The following is a 20,461-nucleotide window of genomic DNA, read 5'->3' as shown; positions in this document are numbered from 1 at the left end:
GCAGGTGAGGCCCGGAGCGGAGCCAGGAGGGCTCTGCTCAAGCCACGGCAGAGGCTTGAGTGGAGTTGTGAGGCCCTGCCCAAGTTGCGGTGGAGGCTTGAGCAAGCCCGGAGCGGAGCTGGGGGGCCCTGCCCAAGCCACAGTGGAGGTCCACTGCTGGAGGGCTAAGAAATGTCATATCCTGCCCGAGCTGGTTTGGCTCAGTAGATAATGCCCCAGTCTGCAGACCGCAGGGCCTGGGTTTGATTCTGATCAAGGGCATGTACCTAGGTTGCAGGTTCCTCCCTTCCTGGGGCCCAGGTCAGGGCTCATGCAGGAGGCAACCAATTGAAGTGTCCCTCTCACATTGATGTTTCTCTCTGTCTTTTCCTCTCCCATGCTCTCTAAAAATCAATAGAAAAATATCCTCAGGTGAGGATAAAAAAAAGAAAGAAAGAAATGCCATATACTATGAAAGACACATCTTGAAAATGCCTAAAGAAAGTTGTCATTTTTTTCGTGGTGAAGGAACTGGAGTCCGAGTTGATGAAAACACCTTGGCGGCTGTGACAGCTAGCAGTGGCAGCAGCAGCGGGATGATGGGGGTGGCGCCTTCCCCTGATCAGCCCAGTTGCCTTCAGCAGAGGTAGGCCAGACATCCCCTGAGATCTCCCGGACTGTGAGAGGGGGCAGGCTGGGCTGAGGGGGGACCCCCCCTCCCAATGCACAGATTTCGTGCACTGGGTCTTTAGTAATATTATAATTGTGAAGCAAGAGAAAAGCACCTTACATTCAGGAAGCACTTAATAAATGTAGTTATTATCATCATTAAACTTAGAATGATATAGGCTTATATGATAGGAAATATTAAAGTCATTTCAAGGATTAAAAATTCAGGCTCACAGAAGGTAAAATTCCCTACCTCATTCTTTACTGGCCCAAATCTATGTTGGTATTGCCAGGATTTATATCCAGTTCTTTCTGACCTTACAGCTTACACTTTCCAAGAATCATGCTAACTATGAACATTATCCACTTCCTCTACATACTGCATTTTTGCCTACATTATATTATGTGTATTTGTCTTCATACTTAACATTTTAAATCGAGCAATATCTCACCAATGATTATACCACAATTTATTTAAATTTATCTTATTTTAGGATATATAAATTGTCTCTATGCCACCCATCTATCCATCTGACACTATTGGTGAATTGAATGCTAGTGAATAATATCATTTTAATATTCTTCATAAATGCAGTAATAAAGATCAGCCCTTATAGGGATATCATGCCTCTTATATGAAGATTGAAATGTGTGTTTTTAAAAAATAGCTCCCACTAAAATTTACAGTAGCATAAAATGCTTATTATACTTTTTAATATGTTCTGTAGAAACAGTTTTAAACCTGTTTGAATCTGAATTTTTGAATCTATATTGTCCTTTAGAAAAAATTATCTAGAAAGATTGTGAATTTTATTCATTACTTGTATTGTACATGGCTTGGGATTTTTGCAGTATATTTATCTCTTTCTAGTAACTATTTAATGTAATGTTTGTTTAAGGAATCAGCAGCTTATCAAGAATTGGCTTGGCCCTAGCTGGTTTGCTCAGTGGATAGAGAGTCAGCCTGGGGACTGAAGGGTCCCAGGTTCGATTCCAGTCAAGGGCACATGCCCAGGTTGTGGGCTCGATTCCCAGTAGGGGGCGTGTAGGAGGCAGCCGATCAATGATTCCCTCTCATCATTGATGTTTCTCTCTCTCCCTTCCTCTCTGAAATCAATAAAAAAATATTTAACAAAAAGTGGCTTGAATGCAAGATTTTGGTTCAGAATTATATTTGGAAGTATTTCTTTCTGAGCATCTACTGTTGATATATTTTGTGTATAAAAATAAATGAATAAACATGAAAATGACTTTGAATCTTAGTTCAGTTCTTCTAAGGCTTAATTTTATTTTTATTTTGCCTAGGATTTTGACTATAGATATTAAATATGTGTACATATGGGTGATAGTCATGCATTCACTTTTTATTTGACCAGTATAAATAAAGGAGTTGCTCTTTTTTAGGCACTGTATTCTAAGTCCCTGCTCTACTAGTACGTATCTTTTAGTATAGGAAATAAGTAAGTCAATAATGTTGTGATAGGGAATAATGGGTGATGGTGAGTGCTTTTTAAAAAAGATAAGGTGTGTGTCACATTCTTGCAGTCTTGCAGTCATTCTTTCAGGGTCTCAATTTTGTTCTGGAACCTACCCTTAGGGATAAATTCTGATTAGCCTAAGCCATAACAGTAATCTCATTCCCCTTTTCAGTGTTTGATTTTTCAAGAGACAGGTGACTTAATCTTAGCTAATAAAATGTGCACATTTCCTCTCCCTTAAAATGAAACAGACCAAAAGACATTGCCAGTTGTTCTTTTACATGTAATTACATGTGGCTGGAATTGAGGCAGCCAACTTGCTACCTTGAAGAGAGGTATCCTGAGTAAAATAGCTGACATGTTAAGTGCATAGAATAGAAAGATGCAAAGAGATTTTTGACTGTTTCACAGAGTGATTCATTAGCTACATTTTTCTTAATTGAGTAATTAAAGTTTTCTTATTTTTAATGCCATTTTGAGTTGGGTTTTCTCTTACTTGTATCCTGGCGTGTTATAATTGATGCAAGTTGTTAGGGACTGTTTCTTAAAAGAGTTGACATTTAAGTAGAGATCTGCATTATAAGAATGAACCAAAGGAATTTCAGTTCAGGTAGAAGAAACAAGAAGAATGAAGACCCCATGATAGATAAGAACTTAGCCTCTTCTGGAAACTGGCAGAAGATTGTGTACCTAGTTTCTAGTGAACAAGAGAAAGACAATAGTAGCTGATATTTTTCTTATTAAATATATTTTTATTGATCAGAGAGGAACAGGGGTAGGGAGATAGAGAGAGAGAGAGAGAGAGAGAGAGAGAGAGAGAGAGAGAGAGAGAGAAGCATCAATGATGAGAGAGAATCATTGATGCTCTGCCTCCTACACATCCGCTACAGGGGATTGAGCCCGCAACCCAGGCATGTGCCCTGACTGGGAATTGAACTGTGACCTTCTGGTTCATAAGTTGATACTCAACCACTGAGCCACACTAGCTGGACTAACTGATATTTTTACATTGTGGTACAGTTGACAAAGCACTTTTACATATATTATTTCATGTGATGAAGATATATTATTATTCTCATTTTATTGTTGGTTAAACTGCCCAACAATATGTTTATAGCTAGTGATTTGAAATGGTTGCTTTTTCTACTATATCATGCTGCCAATCAAGTACATATTAGTGTATACTTGATAACCAGATAAAATGGTAAACTATGTATTTTATTTGAACTTATTAATATTAACATTTAGGGGGCAGTATTAATTTATTCAGGACCAAGGGAAAAGTTGCCAAAGCCAGATTTTTTGATTCATTTGAGTAGTATAAATTAATTGCATTAGTAAACACAACCCGGTGTGTTATCTTGAGTTAACATAAATTAGATACTCCTGATAGAAACCTCATAAATGTAATTATGTGTTTGTACTTCACAAATAGGTTGATTAATTTCTAAGATATCGACTGGTTTCAGTGAATAAATAAGAGTATTTTTGCTCAATGTATTCAGGATGCCTGGCATTTTAAATTCATATGTGTATACGCTGTGACCTTACTGATAAGCAATGTGAAAGCATGATAGATGACTCTGTAAGTAATGAAAGAAAATTGAATTTTGCAATCTTGGTAGGAGCTGTGTGAAATTTTTTTCTCTCTTCTCCCTCTCCCCTTCCTGCCCCTTCTTGTGCCCCTCTTTCCCAAACCTTTCTCTCTCACCGTCACTCTCTTCTACATTTCAGTTTAGTTGGTTTCAGCTAGCACTTTTACATAAGTAAAAGTTGATTTCAACTAGCATTAAAGGCCAGATTAACTTGTGATACTATAGGGTATTCCCAAAAATGTATACACACACTTTGAATAATTATAAAGGCAGTGCTTATTAAAATACATTTCATTTTAAAAATTGAACTGTTAGCTGTTAAAGTGTATATACATTTTTTGGGGACACCATGTATTTTTACTTGCTTTTTCCTACTCTCTTAAAATAATAAACATACAATTTTATCAACTACTATTTTTCCATATATGGAGGCTGGATAGTAAGATTTTAAATAAACTGTAATATATAGTTGGAAAATGAATTGAGATCAAATGAGAAAAAAGATATAGTGTTGGGTGTATGTTAATCTAGAATTGAATTATATATGTATAGGGCTCTTTAAATAATTGTACTTTATAATTGATAGTTAGCTTTTCTTTAAAAGTTTTATTTACATTTCCCTTTATTAACCTTTACAAGTAGCCTTTAGAACATAACAGTCTAAATATCCTCTGTTATATTACAGTAGTCATTTATTATATCTACACTAATAAAAGACAAATATGCAAATTGACCTTAAGCCATGCCCACCAGCCAATCAGAGCGACTATATGCAAATTAACCAAGCCAAGAAGGCAGCTGGCAGCCACGGAGCTGGAGCAAGCAGGAGGCTTGGTTGCCCCAATGATGGAGGAAGCCAAGCTTCCCAGCTGCCTTGGCGGGCTCTGAGCTCCACTCAAAGCAACAAAGTTTCAATTATAGAAGGTAAATAAACCCCAGATACCTGCTTTCAGCCAGCTGTGGCCACAGAGCTGGAGCGAGCAGGAGTGGGTTGCCCCTGGCAATGGAGGAAGCCAAGCTTCCCCCCCGCCCACCCTGGCCGGCTCTGAGCTCCTCTCAAGGCTACAGAGTTTCAATTATAAAAGATAAATAAATCTCAGAATAAAAAAAAGAAAAGAAAAATAGGAGAGGCTGGGAGCTTCCGTCACCTGGGGGGCTTGGCCAGCCTGAAAATGGCCCTCAGCCCCTCACCCAGACTGGCCAGGCACCCCAGTGGGGAACCCCCCATCCTAAAGGGGGTATTGCCAGCCTGAAAACAGCCATCAGCCTCTCACCCAGGCTGACCAAACCTCCATGGGGTGAGGGTCCCCACTTGGGTGGGGGCTTGACCAGCCTGCAAACAGACATCATCCCCTCACCCAGGCTGGCCAGGCACCCCAGAGGGGACCCCCACCCTGAAGGGAGTGTGATCAGCTGCAAACAGCCACCAGCCCCTCACCCAGGCTGGCCAGGCACCCCAGCGGGACCCCCACCCTGATCCGGGACACCCTTCAGGGCAAACCAGCCGGCCCCCACCCGTGCACCAGGCCTCTATCCTATATAGTAAAAGGGTAATATGCAAACTGACCCTAACAGCAGAACGACTGGGAATGACTGGTCACTATGACACAAACTGGCCACCAGGGGGCAGATGCTCAATGCAGGAGCTGCCCCCTGGTGGTCAGTGCGCTCCCACAGGGGGAGCTCTGCTCAACCACAAGCTAGGCTGATGGCTGCCAGTACAGCGGTGGTGGTGGGAACCTCTCCCGCCTCCTCAGCAGCGCTAAGGATGTCTGACTGCAGTTTAGGCCTGCTCCCCGCTGGCAAGTGGACATCCCCCGAGGACTGGCTAGCTGCCAGAGGGATGTCTGACTGCCAGCTTGGGCCTGATTCCCCAGTGAGCAGGCCTAAGTCAGCAGGTGGACATCCTCCGAGGGGTCCCAGACTGCAAGAAAGCATAGGCCGGGCTGAGGTACCCCCCCCCCCCCCGAGTGCACAAATTTTTGTGCACCGGGCCTCTAGTTTGTTGAATAAATGATTATATTTTTCTGTTAATTCTTTTGTTTATTCCATTGCATTGAGTTACACTGGATAATAAAGTGTATTTTTGTCATATTTTTGCATTTTAGTCATTTTAAAAAATGTGTTCCATTGTCCCAGCATGTTTTTTCTGATTTGAAGTCCCTGGATATGCTTTTTACCTTGTATGTATTTTCTCCTGCGACTATTTTCTCCTCCAAAGTATTTGTATTTTAAAATACATTGGGGATTCTGTACATGCTCATGACTGAGCTTATTTTCAGTATTAACTTAAGTTCGACTAGTATTATTCCAAGAAATCTTTATTCAAGCTGAATGTCAAAATGGGGAAATGCTTGTAGATGTCCAACTGGCCTTGAAGCCAATGATGTAAATTGCTTTCTTACTAATGATGATGGATGATTTTTATTTGAATATTATCATCTGAACAGTTTTCAGTTCATGATAATAGAAAGCTGTAATATACTGTATCTGAAGATAAGTGCTGTAAACAGTGGCTGCTTTAAAATTTTTCTTTTTTATCAACAATCAGATTTTTTCTTTCTAGATAGTTTTCACTTTGGAAAAAATTTTAAATTGACATATAACATATTAGTTTTAGATACACAATGTAATGATTCAATATTTGTATATATTGTGAAATAATCACTAAAGTCTAGTTGACATCTGTCACCATTCATAATTACAAATTTGTTTTCTTGTGATTAGGATATTTTCTATTCCTTCCTTCATCTTCAATTTCACTTAACTTTTCCTCTATAGTTCTGCTTTTAATCCTGTTCAGAGACTGTAACATTTTTTTCAGATTTTTTTTTATAGTTTTTATACCCCCCCCCCATTGTATTTATTTTTAAATTTAAATCCTAGCAGATATTTTTAGTAGTTGTTTTAGTGCCTTTGTTGGCTAACGTCATCTCCGTCTACTAGGTCTGTTTTAAAATGACTGCTTTTTTTCTTGGTTGTGGGTCACATTTTCCTCATTTTTGGCATCAGAGTAAAAAAATGCATTTTTAGAAAAGTAATTTATAACTTATTCTACATACTTTTATTGATGGGCAATTATGAGCTCCCCCCCCCCCCCCACACACACACACTTTGGAGCTATTGCAAACAGCTTTGTAATGAATAGCTTTGTAATTCATTTTGTTCACATGTTAAAATACATTTTAGTATAAATTTTTGCTAGTGGAGTTTCTCATCAAAGGGCATATTTATTAATTATTTGATGTATAATGCCATATTGCCTTTACATAGGGTATACATATTTATATTAGTTATATTAGTCCTGAATTATTTTGGAGATTAGGAGACAAACCTCTTATGAACATAGTTCATAGTAGGACAGGCCAGATTATTAGTCATTTGGTTCTGTAGCAAATTGTCACATGCTTATTTTTTGTGCTTAGCATTAAAGTGAAGTCACTTGAATGTGATTCTTAGAAATATCATTTTCACATGCTAAAGAAAGTGTCTATTGCCCTGGCTGGGTGGCTCAGTTGATTTGAGCATCGTCCATATTGGAAAGATTGTGGGGTCCGTCGATGTTTCTCTCTCTCTTTCTCTCTCTCTCTCACTAATATTAATAAAAACATATCCACAGGTGAGGATAAAATAAAGTGGCATGGCTATTGGTCATCCTATCTAATAATAGACAAACATGGTAATTGATTGTACCTTTGCTACACCTCCCATGGGCTAATCAATACCATATGCAGAGATGGCGGCTAATTTGCATACTGCAGGCAGGGCTGGCCAGTACCAAACTCCATCCGGGCCCCGTGTGCGGCCCTGGGTGGCCGGGCTTAGGTGGCGCAATCTCGTCACCTAAGCCCCACCCCAGCTGGGACACCCGTGTGCCACCTAAGCCCTGATGCCAGCTGAGACCCTATGGCGATCCCAGAGCAGGCAAGTGCGGAGGGCGGGCCGCCCACAGGTGGGCCTGCTTCTGGGATTGCCATGGCGATCCCAGAGCAGGAAAGTTCCCACAGGCAGCACCCAGCAGGGCCTGTCCCAGGTCTCTGCAGTGATCTGGTGATCCATGAGCAGGAAAGCGCAGCCTGCAGGCTGCACCCCACCCTAGCCACAGCTTAAGGGAGAGAAAAACACACAGTGGAGGCCAGGAGCCTGAGAGATCAACACAGTGGGGCACCTGTTCCAAGCCTCCCAGTGTGGCTGGGGGCAGGCCCCCAGCAGACACACACACACACACACACACACACACACACACACACACACAGGATGCCTGCTCTGAGCCTCTGCTGCCAGACTGTGGTCGTCAGTAGGACATCCACTGAGGGCTCCAGGACTGTGAGAGGTGCAGGCTGTCTGAGGGAACCCCACCCCCCAGTGCACGAATTTTGTGCACCGGGCCTCCAGTTTTCTTATAAGAATAAGAGCAATCAACTTAATCTATACTAATAAAAGGGTATTATGCAAATTGGTCATGACACCCTCACAGTCATGACCAGATATGCTAATTAGTCATGACCGGTATCCAAATTGACCACTCCAACACACAAGATGGCTGCCACAAGATGGCCTGCAGGGGAGGACAGTTGGGGGCGACTGGGCCTGCAGGGGAGGGCAGTTGGGGGCAATCAGGCCAGCAGGGGAACATTTAGGCGTCTATCAGGCTGGCAGGGGAGTGGTTAGGGAGTGAGCAGGCTGGCAGGCAGAAGTCGTTGGGGCAGGCAGGCAGGCAGGCGAGCGGTTGGGAGCCGGCAGGCCTGGATTGGAGAGGGTGCAGGCTGGGCTGAGGGACATCCCCCCCCAAGTGCATGAATTTCATGCACCAGGCCTCTAGTCCTATCTAATAATAGACAAACATGGTAATTGACCGTACCTTCACTACGCCTCCCATGGGCTAATCAGCGCAATATGCAAATTAACTGCCAACAAAGATGGCGACTAATTTACATACTGCAGGCAGGGTGGGACAGCGCCATCTCGCCTGCCCTGCTGCCATCCAGGCCTGCTATCTGCCATACTGGGTGGGGGATATCCCGTGTGTGACCGAACCCGGGGCAGCCGGGCGGGGCAGCAGAGATCCGCCGGCCCACCCGGGTGTCCCGTGTGTGACCTGGGGCGGGGCCCCAACCCCCAGATCGACCCTACCCTGTGAGTGACCGGGGGCGGCGCCCCAACCCCCTGATCGGCCCTGCCCTGTGTGGGACCAGGAGCAGCGCCCCAACCCCTTGATCGGCCCTGCCGAGTGTGCAGCCTGGGGCAGCGCCCCAACCCCCGGATAGGCCTTGCCCTGTGTAATACCTGGGGCGGCGCCCCAACCCCCTGATCGGCCCTGCCCTGTTTGCGACCGGGGGCGGCACCCCAATCCCCTGATCGGCCCTGCCCTGTGCGGGACCAGGGGCGACACCCCAACCCCTTAATCGGCCCTGCCCTGTGCACGACCCGGGGAGTCAGGGCAGGTATCTAGGGATAGGCCTGCCATCTGCCACCTGGGGAGCGGGCCTAAGCCAGCAGGTGGTTATCTCCTGAGGGCTCCCAGATTGTGAGAGGGCACAAGTGGGGCTGAGGGACACCCTCCCCTCCCCCGCCAGTGCACAAATTTTTGTGCACCGGGCCTCTAGTATAATAATAAAAGCATAATATGTTAATTAGACTGCACATCCTTCTGGACGTCTTTCCGGAGAAAGCCAGGGCTGCAAGGGAAGCCTGGGTCCCGGGTGCCAAAGGGAAGCCGGTGCTGGCAGCCGGGAGAAGGAAGGCCTACTGTTTCACGAATTTCTTGCATTGGGCCTCTAGTAGTGTTATAATGGTGTTGTACCAGTCAGTATGTGAGATACTGCAAGAAGATGCTTTTTGGGAAGAGGCTTTTTTAAAAATTATAATCCACTAGAATATTACTTCTTGAGGGCAGAGATTTTTGTCTGCTTGTTCATTGCTATAACCCCCAGTACCTAGGACAGTGTCTTTTATGTAATAGGGATTCAAATAAGTATTTTTTGAGTGAATGTATAAATGAATCATGGTTTTGTATAGAATTAGGTAAACTACCTGGTAGATTTGTTCTAGGTACTTTTCATTATAAATATTGATAAGAACCATGCTGTACAATTTTTATAGTGCAGTTTGCTGGCACAGTATATTTTTCAACCTTTTTTTTTCTAGAAAAGTTTATTTTTGAAAGATTATTTTCACTGTGTATAGAATTCTCAGTATGGTAGCTTAATATCATCATAGTGAATAAGCAGAGAGAATTTTGTTGAACACCTCATGTCAAATATTATAGTAAATGCTTTATATATATTAACTTCATTTAAGTAACTCGATTAAAGCCCCTGAACTTAGTGATAATGTATTGCAGCTTCCAGACTTAAGAAATTGCTTTGAAGAATTAATTACATGTTTTTTGTTACAGACATTAATCAGATATAACCCAATGCGTTTATAAATAACAAAAGAAATGAATTATTTAAATACACACTACCTTTAAAAATGTGGTATCACTAATTAAATAAATGTGTGGAAGGAAGCCTGACACATTTTAATCCATTTAATATTCTGCAGATAAAGGGTAGTATGTGAATCTCAAATAGGGATGAATTAATAAATACTTGAAAACAATCCACTCTGAGAAGAAATCGCAACAACACTAGTATATATAGTTAGAAATTATCTCATGTAGTTAATGTTGAAATATTTTTACTAATAAATTTGAGATATTTTCACTAATAAATTCTTCTACAAATACATTAAGTAGCTTTCATATCAAAGGCTATACATACTTTCTTCCAGATGAGGAAAATAAGACATGTAAAGATAAATTATTTTCTCATGGTTAAAAGCTAACTTTAAGACTGTTGATCTTATGGCCTGTTAGGCCAGTGTATTTTAATCATTTAGGGGTATCTTGGCAAGACTTAAATAACTTTACCTTTGAACTGTTTTCCCTACAAAAATAACACTGTCTCACTGTCTGCATCAGGGGTGGGCAAACTTTTTGACTCGAGGGCCACAATGGGTTCTTAAACTGGACCGGAGGGCCGGAACAAAAGCATGGATGGAGTGGTTGTGTGAACTAATATAAATTCAAAGTAAACATCACTACATAAAAGGGTACGGTCTTTTTTTTTTTTTTTTTTTAGTTTTATTCATTTCAAACGGGCCGTAGTTTGCCCACGGCTGGTCTACATTCAGATTTGCTTTCTTAAATGGGACATATAATGCATTTGAAGCTAATGTGCTTGGATTCTATGTCATTGTCAAACTAATATATGTTATGTATCATATCCTCCACTCACTAATTTACTTACTTATTTATTTAAAAATATATATTAGTACCACTAAGTACCAAACACTGCTCTAAGTACTTGGCATACATCAGTGAACTAAATGGACAAAAGTCATGGAGTTTACATTTTTGTAGGCATTGTTCATACAATAAACATATACATAAGCAAGCATTCTATATAATAAAAGGGTAATATGCAAATTGACCCTAATGGTGCAACTACTGGTCACTATGACTTGCACTGACCCCCAGGGGGCAGATGCTCAATGCAGGAGCTGCCCCCTGGTGGTTAATGCGCTCTGCTCAACCAAAAGCCGGGCTGAAGGCTGAGAGCGCAGCAGCGGTGGCAGGAGCCTCTCCCACCTCCTCAGCAGTGCTAAGGACATCCGACTGCAGCTTGGGCCCAATCCCCTGAGGAGTGGGCCTAAGCTGGCAGGTGGACATCCCCTGAGGCCTCCTTGGCTGCTGGAGGGCACAGGCTGGGCTGAGGGACCCCCTTCCCCCCAAAGTGCAAAAATTTTTGTGCACTGGGTCTCTAGTTTATTATGGATAGGGAAAAATTTTATAACTGCTCTTTTAAATCATGCTAAGGAAAATTACATAGACAACGACTTGGTTTTTAACTTGATTTATTTTTGTTAATCCCATTTTAATATAACAATAAAGTTTGGGGAAACATTCTCTCCCATTTTTAAAATGATGCTATTAATTAAGAAAGTGACCATTTTTGCTCCTACAATAAATTCTTGCTTTTTACAACTCATCTAATTAATAGCAATAGTGCTGTGAAATAGTGTAATTTAATATTTTGGCTTTTTGATGATGGTTTATAAAAACCTAAAGTACTTTGTGTAACAAAATTTATTTTTCTGTAAACCTTTGTATTCAATTTAAGTTATACTTTTGCTGGCTTTGAATATTTATGATTTTTTTTGGTAATTCTATAAAATGTTACAGCATATCTTTTTATTACTTAAATGATTCTTGTTTGGAAAGCTCTTTATTTTCCTTTATTACAGGTATCTTCCTAAGTAAACTTTTACTATGAAGAGAAAGATTTAAAAAGTTTTAATATCTTATTGGTATAGCTTGGAATTAAATAGGGTATATTTTCAGCATATGGTATGATAGCATTTTATAGTGTTAGATATGTTGTCACAAACATTATTAATTCAAATTTTAATACTTCTTTTGTTAACTTAATTAAATTCATCCCTTATCATCAGAGTGGATTCATTTTTAAAAAAATATATTTTATTGATTTTTTACAGAGAGGAAGGGAGAGGGATAGAGAGTTAGAAACATCGATGAGAGAGAAACATCGATCAGCTGCCTCCTGCACACCCCCTACTGGGAATGTGCCTGCAACCAAGGTACATCCCTTGACCAGAATCAAACCTGGTACCTTTCAGTCCGCAGGCCGACGCTCTATCCACTGAGCCAAACCGCCCAGGGCTGGATTCATTTTTTAAATCTGTTTTTAAGAGGAAGTCCTGAATATCTGCATTTTTTCCTATAACATGAAAAGTAGAGTGGATCTTTTACCTGGGATGTTGAATAGACTTTACTTATTCTTATGTTTTAGTGAATATATGGGGGTACCTGTAATTAGAGGAGCAGGGTTTTAGAAAGGATTTTGAGACAGAACAGCGAGTGGTCAATAAAGAGAGTGTTCTCAATAGACTTAAGAATAGTTATTAAAACAACACTCGAAACAGCAAGTTTTCTCTTGGATTATTGCTTTTTTACTTAGTTCTCAAACAATTCTCAGTGAATATAATTCTATTTTATTCTTTGTTTTAGCTATTGTGATCTAGTAACAATGAGGAAAATAGTGTAGGAATAATAAGACTCTTCTCCAACTTTTCTATCTAGTCTTTCATAATTGTTTAATTAGTGGTCAAGTTTCCATTATCAATCTTGTATATAGAAAATATTTATTTTCTCTCTTTTGTTTTATAAGGACCTATATGCCTGGAGATAAGACTTTTCTTATGTAGCTCTGGAAATATCAGATATATCTTTGCTTGCAAATTTTTCCTTTGGGGAGAAAATTGTTTTGTTTCCAAAGGGAATTCTAAGGCTAATCATGGAGAAATGACAAATGAAACCCATAACCAGGCTTGAGAAAGCATGTGCATTTGTAGTTTAAGACGGATAGTTACTAAGATTTAACTGATATTAGACTTCTATTGCAATTGTTGGTATTTTTAAATAAATTTGAGGAAGAAGTAATCTAGCCTAATCCATATGAACCTTTGCTGTGATTTTTGGAGTGGTTGCCAGCTTTTTAATGGCCTTGATAACCTTTGCTTGGCTAATATGTTTGTCATTTTAGAATTTATCCTAAAAGTGACAATTTGCCTGTCACCTGCAAACTTAAGTGGTAAAATGGCTGCTGAGCAGGGAGATGAAGGGAGAATGGAGTTGAGATCTTGTAGGAATGAATTCATTCATAAAGAGAACATGTTTCTTTTTGAGATAATGGAAAGATTAACTCAAATTATATGGTTGAATACATTTTGCTTAGTTTGATTGATTATTCAAATCTACAATCTTTTAATCTTCATATATGACCTGTTGCACAATGATATAAATAAGAAAGTAATGTGATAATGGAGCTTAGAGGACTTTCAGGTTTAGAGTTAATTTATCTGGTAGAGCCCTGATGTACATGGTTGATTTAATATGCAGACCTAAAAGCTTTTGCTTTTTACTTCTTATTATTGGCACTTAAGTTATTTGCCAGCCTGTTGGCCAGACAACACCAATGTGTTTCCTTTAACTCCATGAATCTCAGCATATGCTATTTCTGTATATCCTAAATAAATACATATCTTACTCTTTCCACAGCATAGAGTCCATGAAGCACAGGACAATAAGCTTCCTACTCATACCAGAAGACCTCTTTGAAAGATTCACCACAGCACTACCAGAGACACTAATTTGTCTGAATCATCATGTGTTGAAACAGCAGAAGGCTACTACCTTTGCACTAACAGGAAACAGTTAAGATGTTGGTGATTCTTTGAGTTCCAGAAAGCTAGGAGAGTGAGTTGAAAATCTGAAAATGCGGCCATGGACTGGTTCCTGGCGTTGGATTATGCTCATTCTTTTTGCCTGGGGGACCTTGCTGTTTTATATAGGTGGCCATTTGGTACGAGATAATGACCACCCTGATCACTCTAGCCGAGAACTGTCCAAGATTCTGGCAAAGCTTGAACGGTTAAAACAGCAAAATGAAGATTTGAGGCGAATGGCTGAATCTCTCCGGTAGGTTCTAAAAAACTAAAGGAAGAGTGATGAAATAATTGTATTTTGCTTTTAAGTGCAGGGTTTCATTCAGCTATTAAAAAATACTTAATTATTTCTATAAGCTATTTTTTCAAAAATTTAAATATCTTAATAAGGTACTTTTTATACCAATATCTGTTTATTTAATATAGAGAATTTCTCAATAGTTGCTAATCTTATTTTACATATGAATTTTAATATAGAAAAGCTATGCCATTTAATTTATATACTTATATTTCATTTATAATTATCTTTGGAATTTTGATACATTAAATGTAAACTTTATATGATTTAAATTAGTGTATATTAAATTTTTTATCATATGGACTATAACATAAACATTATAATTGAGAGGCTGAGCTACTCTAAACTATAACATTAAAATAAAGAAACAAAAAATGTTATCTTTAAATAAAATAACTGGATCTAGAATCTAGAAAATTATCATCATTGCTACTTGTAGTCTATTAAAAATGCGACATGCATCTGTTAGAAGATAGTCCAGACGACCTTGTGACCACTTTTGGTGATTAGTTGGGGCCATCAGCTGGTTCCCTCCCTATGGCTTATCCAGCAGGACAGCCCAGGTTTCTTACCTTAAAAAGGCAAGAGCAGGAACTGAAAGTCCTCTTGAGGCCACACATCAGAAGTTGCACACTGTCACTTCTGCCGCATTTTGTTAGTCTGTGTCAGTCAAAGGGCCACTCTACATTAAGGAAATGAAGGGAGGAATTGCAGAGAATTTGTAGCCGTAATTAATTCACCATTCTCATCTCCAAAAATAATGTTGGATAGATTAGATTAGGTCAAATCATAGTGGTCCTGAATAACCAGAGTTTAGTTTAGACTTTGTTGATAGATAATAGGGAGCTATAGTGTCGCTGAGGAATGACACAGTGAAAATGTTTGTGGGAGATTTAGATTTTCAGATGGATTTGGGGCATGTACCTGACTGGAGTGAAATTAACTGGGAGACACAATATTATTCTAGGCATGAGGTGATGCTGATCTAGATTAAATTAATTATTGAATCTGTTGGCTTTTATACCAAGATATATGGGGCTTTTTTACTCATGTTTCCTACTTTTATTTGGCTTTCCCCAGATACCTTTCTTACTTGTTAATTACCAGGACATTAAGTATACATGCAGTAAGCTTTCTTTTTAAAATTTAGAAATCATCATGTTCTTGGCTTGCTATTCTATAGAATACCTTTTCATGCTTCATGTTTGTTTTGTCTCAATGTTTAGTAATGTGAAATTGCTATTAATTCACAGAATCTTTGCATTTGGGGATTTGAACCTACCACTTTGCCTCTCAGTTAGAATTTGAAATTTAGCAGAAAACATCTGGAAAATTATTGAAACTTGTTCAGAAACCCCTTGAGTAGGGAACTTCAAACTGGACAGATGGCAGAACTGGACAGGATTTATAAAATATAAAGAGCACTTAATTGACAGGTTTCCTCTTAACTTAAATCCTCATTTTTCTAGATTAATTAATTTTGAGAATACCACTTTTTAAAAATTCAAATTCACTTTATGGCCTATTAATAAGGATTTTATGTTTCTGTTGTTTTTTGTTTGGTCCAGGAAGGTAGAAGAAACTTTTTTTGGAATTGAGTTGTCAGCCCTAAACTGTAAATTTACAAACCACAAAGAATGCATAATTAACTTATGATTACCTGTTTTTCTGAGTTATGTAGTAATCTTTCCAAATATATTAGAGCTAAAGCATGAAGCTTCTGGTGGGAAAATTTGTCCCAGGCAATACAAATATATGGAACAGTGATATGGGCAGAAAGAAAACTGATGTGGTTTTTCACAGCTCATATGTTACTTGCTCTGTTTGAGAAGCTGGTATTAGAAAGTGGGGGGATGTCTTTGTTTCTGTTGATTGATTGGAGAATTTGCTCTAGGCTCTCTTCTCTGTAACTGTTCATCTCTCATATATAGACTGATGAGCAAGTGAATGGATTGGAATGCATAGAACACTTGCCATCTATCTAAAACCTTTCATTATATATGGTTTTATTTTTGCAACTCTGCATCCATTATTCCTTATGCAATCAAGAATATCTTGCCCTGATGTGGCTCAGTTGTTGAGTGTCTATCTATGAACCAGGAGATCATGCTTCCATTCCTGGTCAGGGCACCTGCCTGGGTTGCAGGCTCAATCCCCAATAGGGGGCGTGCAGGAGGCAGTCTATCAGTGATTCTCATCACTGATGTTTCTCTCTCTCTTTCCCTTCCTCTTTGAAATGAATAAAAATATATTTTTTAAAACAGGATATCTTAATATTTGTTTTTTTTTAGGTGATAATATTGTAGTGAGATTTTTAGTCAAGATCCCTAGCTTTCCCAGCCTGATAATTAGATGCTTTCTTCCTGGAGTTTGCATTAACGTTTTAATATATTGCTGGATTAAATTTGCCAATGTTTTATTTTGGATTTTTTCTATGTTAACAAGACATGTTTAATGTAATTTTTCATTCTTATAATGTCTTTTGGGTTTTGCTGTCAAGGTTACACAGGTTACACAGTCCAATTCTATTTTCTAAAACAGTTTGAATAAAATTGGTATTCATTCTATTTTAAATCTTTGTTAGAATTTCATTAGTGAAACCATCTGGGGCTGTACTTGTTTTTTGTGTTTTTTGGGGAAGGGGTTAAGTTTGGGTTTGGAAGGGAAAGGGAACATGTGGGAAGGTTTTAAATTCTGGAGTTGATCTTTTTAGTTGTAATTATACTATGTGGATTTTCTATGTTTTTCTTCCATTAGTTTTTGTAAGATGTATTTTTTCAAGGAATATGCCCATTTTATCAACATTTTCAAATTAATTAGCATAAAGTTGTTCAACAATGCCTTTTAAATTTTCTTCTCCTTATAATATCTGTAGTAATTCCCCTTTTTCTTTTTTTTTAATTAAATCTTTATTGTTCAGATTATTACATTTGTTCCTCTTTTTTCCCCCCCCCCCATAACTCCCCTCCTCCCAGTTCCCGCCCGACCCTCCGCCCTCACTCCCCACCCACTGTCCTCATCCATAGGTGCACGATTTTTGTCCAGTCTCTTCCCGCATCTCCCACACCCCTTTCCCCACCAAGAATAGTCAGTCCATTCCCTTTCTATGTCCCTGATTCTATTATGATCACCAGATTATTTGTTCACTTGATTCTTAGATTCACTTGTTGATAGATGCATGTTTGTTGTTCATAATTTGTATCTTTACCTTTTTCTTCTTCCTCTTCTTAAAGGATACCTTTCAGCATTTCATATAATACTGGTTTGGTGGTGATGAACTCCTTTAGCTTTTCCTTATCTGTGAAGCTCTTTATCTGACCTTCAGTTCTGAATGATAGCTTTGCTGGATAAAGTAATCTTGGTTGTAGGTTCTTGGTATTCATCACTTTGAATATTTCTTGCCACTCCCTTCTGGCCTGCAAAGTTTCTGTTGAGAAATCAGCTGACAGTCGTATGGGTATTCCCTTGTAGGTAACTGAGTTTCTTTCTCTTGCTGTTTTTAAGATTCTCTCTTTATCTTTTGCTCTTGGCATTTTAATTATGATGTGTCTTGGTGTGGTCCTCTTTGGATTCCTTTTGTTTGGGGTTCTCCGCGCTTCTTGGACCTGTAAGTCCATTTCTTTCACCAGGTGGGGGAAGTTTTCTGTCATTATTTCTTCAAATAGGTTTTCAATATCTTGCTCTCTCTCATCTTCTGGCACCCCTATAATTCTGATGTTGGTACGCTTGAAGCTGTCCCAGAGGCTCCTTACACTATCCTCGCATTTTTGGATTCTTTTTTCATTTTGCTTTTCCGGTTGGGTGTTTTTTGCTTCCTCGCATTTCAAATCATTGACTTGATTCTTGCGCTCCTCTGGTCTGCTGTCGGGCGTCTGTATAATATTCGTTATTTCAGTCCGTGTATGCTTAATTTCTAGTTGGTTCCCCAATATAAGATTGAGGGTCTTATTAGTTTTCGTGTAGATCTCATTAAGTTTATCGGCAGCTTCTAAACAGTTCTTGAGAGACCTTAAAAGTGTGGTTCTGAACTCTATATCTTCCATTGACAATTTTGTCCTGTTTCTTTGTCTCCGCATTTTGTTATGCTTCCTTGGTGCACCCCCTAGTGGTCTTTGTTCGCAGTCTTATAGTTAAATCTTGATTGTTGTAGCTAATTCCAGGGAGGGTTTGACCTCCAGGCCAAGTGGCTATGAGAATCAGCTGTGTCAGCAGTGAGAGAACTTCTGTCCTCTAGGGAGGTGCTAATCTAGCCTTTGCCTGAGGCTATCCGGCAAATGCCTCTGTGCAGGGCTTGGGCAGGGCGGGTCGCACAGGATCAACAGGGTGGGCCGGAGAGAGCAGTTATGGCGGCTCTCAGTCCTGTCCCCAGGGGCTCTGCCTCTCTGAGTTCCAGCACCCGCTGCAAAGCTCGGAGAGAAAGCTGCACTCGCTCTGACCGAAGCCAGACAGTCCCGCTTCTCCCGTTTGAGTCTGGGTCCCTAAAGACTCGCCCGTATCTGGTGCTCAGAGTCTGCGACTCCCTCCCGATTGAAAACGCCAACCGCGCCCTCCGCCGCCAGCCCGCTCCGCGTGCACTCCGCACCTCAGAATTTGACTTCAGCACTGCGCCTCCTCTGAGTGTCCGTATGTGTTTCTCTTTCCTCCTAGTTGTAGGACTTCCACTTAGCCAGCGTTCCTGTGGTTCTGGGTGATGTCCCTTCCGTTTTTTGGTTTCACTTTTGAAGTAGTTGTTCAAAGCAGCAAACTCCGGCCTTAACCTATGCCGCCATCTTGGTTCTCTCCCCCCTTTTTCATTCATTTGTGTTTTCTCTTTTTATCTTGCTAAGAGTTTATCTATTTACATACCTTTTCAAAGAACCAATCTCTAGTTGTTTTTCTCCTCTTGTATGTCTGTTTGTTTTATTGATTTCTACTCTTTTCACACTATTGTCCTTGGTAGCTTTTATGGGGGGCTGAACCTTAGTAAGAAAACAGTGCATTGAGAATGTATTGCTGTTTTCATCATCATATATTGTCATCTTAATTTTCTTTTACCCAGACACACACACACACACACACACACACACACACACACACACACACACAGAACATTGCTATATAATATTTAAAATCTTAAGTAACTAGTTGAAAAAAATTTAAATTTTTATATGTGGAAGAACTTTTTCTTCCAGATATTAATGCCATATAGGCAAAGTGAATGTACATTAAATACTTTATAAATTGTAAGTATTGAGTTTAGGGACTTGATAGAACATTCTTTGCATTTTATCCTTTATTCTTTTATCCTAGTATTACTGATCTGATAATGGTTCCAAGCATTTCTTAATAATTGAAGTCCCTCCCTATCCATGGTTTCACTTTCCATAGTTTGTTACCTACAGTCAACCATGGCCAGAAAATATTTAATGGAAAATTCCAGAAATAAGCAATTATGTATGATTTTGAGTAATGTGATGAAATCTCATGCTGTCCTGCTTTGTCCAGCCTGGGACATAAATTTTGTCCTACATATGTATACTGAATATACGACCTGCTCATTAGCCATTTCAGTTATCAGAATGGTTATCAAATAGAGAGAGAGAGAGAGAGAGAGAGAGAGAGAGAGAGAGACCACATTCACATAACCTTTATTACAGTACTAGAGGCCCGATGCATGAAAATTCGTGCAAGAGTAGACCTTCCTTACCCTGGCTGCTGGCACTGGCTTCCCTCCGGTACCTGGGACCCTGACTGCTGGCACCAGCTTCCCCCTGGCACCCAGGCTTCCCCTCTTTGGCCACTGGCAGGAACCAGGACCCGGGCAGCTTCCCTCCTCCAGCTACCCAGAGGCACCCAGGACACGGGCTGGCTTTCCTCTGGCCCTGGCTTCGTCAGTAAGGATGTCAGTAAGGACGTCGGGAATGACATCTGGAAGACATCTGGTCTAATTAGCATATTACCCTTTTATCATTATAGAATATTGTTATACAAATTTGTATTTCATTAGTTATTTTTGTTAATCTCTTACTATGCCTTATTTATAAATTAAACTTTTTCATAGGTATGTGTGCATAGGAAAATACACAGTGTGTATATGGGGTTTGGTACTGTCCCCAGTTTCAGGCATCCACTGGGGGTCCTTGAACATATGCCCCATGGTGGGTAAGAGGGAG

The 20,461-nt window shown here is 39.9% G+C and overlaps 1 protein-coding gene across 9 annotated transcripts in view; it reads left to right on the top strand.

Moving 5' to 3' along the window:
• Positions 1-20,461, top strand: part of FUT8 (fucosyltransferase 8) — a 238,012-nt gene that overhangs the window by 99,867 nt on the left and 117,684 nt on the right. For 8 of the 9 annotated variants that reach the window (XM_059693336.1, XM_059693370.1, XM_059693362.1 and 5 more), the window contains one exon: positions 13,845-14,264. The exons of the other annotated variant lie outside the window; for it this stretch is intronic. In XM_059693336.1, coding sequence (XP_059549319.1) covers positions 14,062-14,264 — 203 coding nt within the window. In that variant the 5' untranslated portion in view covers positions 13,845-14,061. The remainder of the gene's footprint in view (positions 1-13,844; positions 14,265-20,461) is intronic. 9 annotated transcript variants of the gene reach the window in all.

This window comes from Myotis daubentonii, chromosome 1 (assembly GCF_963259705.1).
Source record: "Myotis daubentonii chromosome 1, mMyoDau2.1, whole genome shotgun sequence".
NCBI lineage: Eukaryota > Metazoa > Chordata > Mammalia > Chiroptera > Vespertilionidae > Myotis > Myotis daubentonii.
The sequence above is the reverse complement of the archived record's forward strand: the minus strand, read 5'-3'. Positions and strand labels throughout refer to the sequence as shown.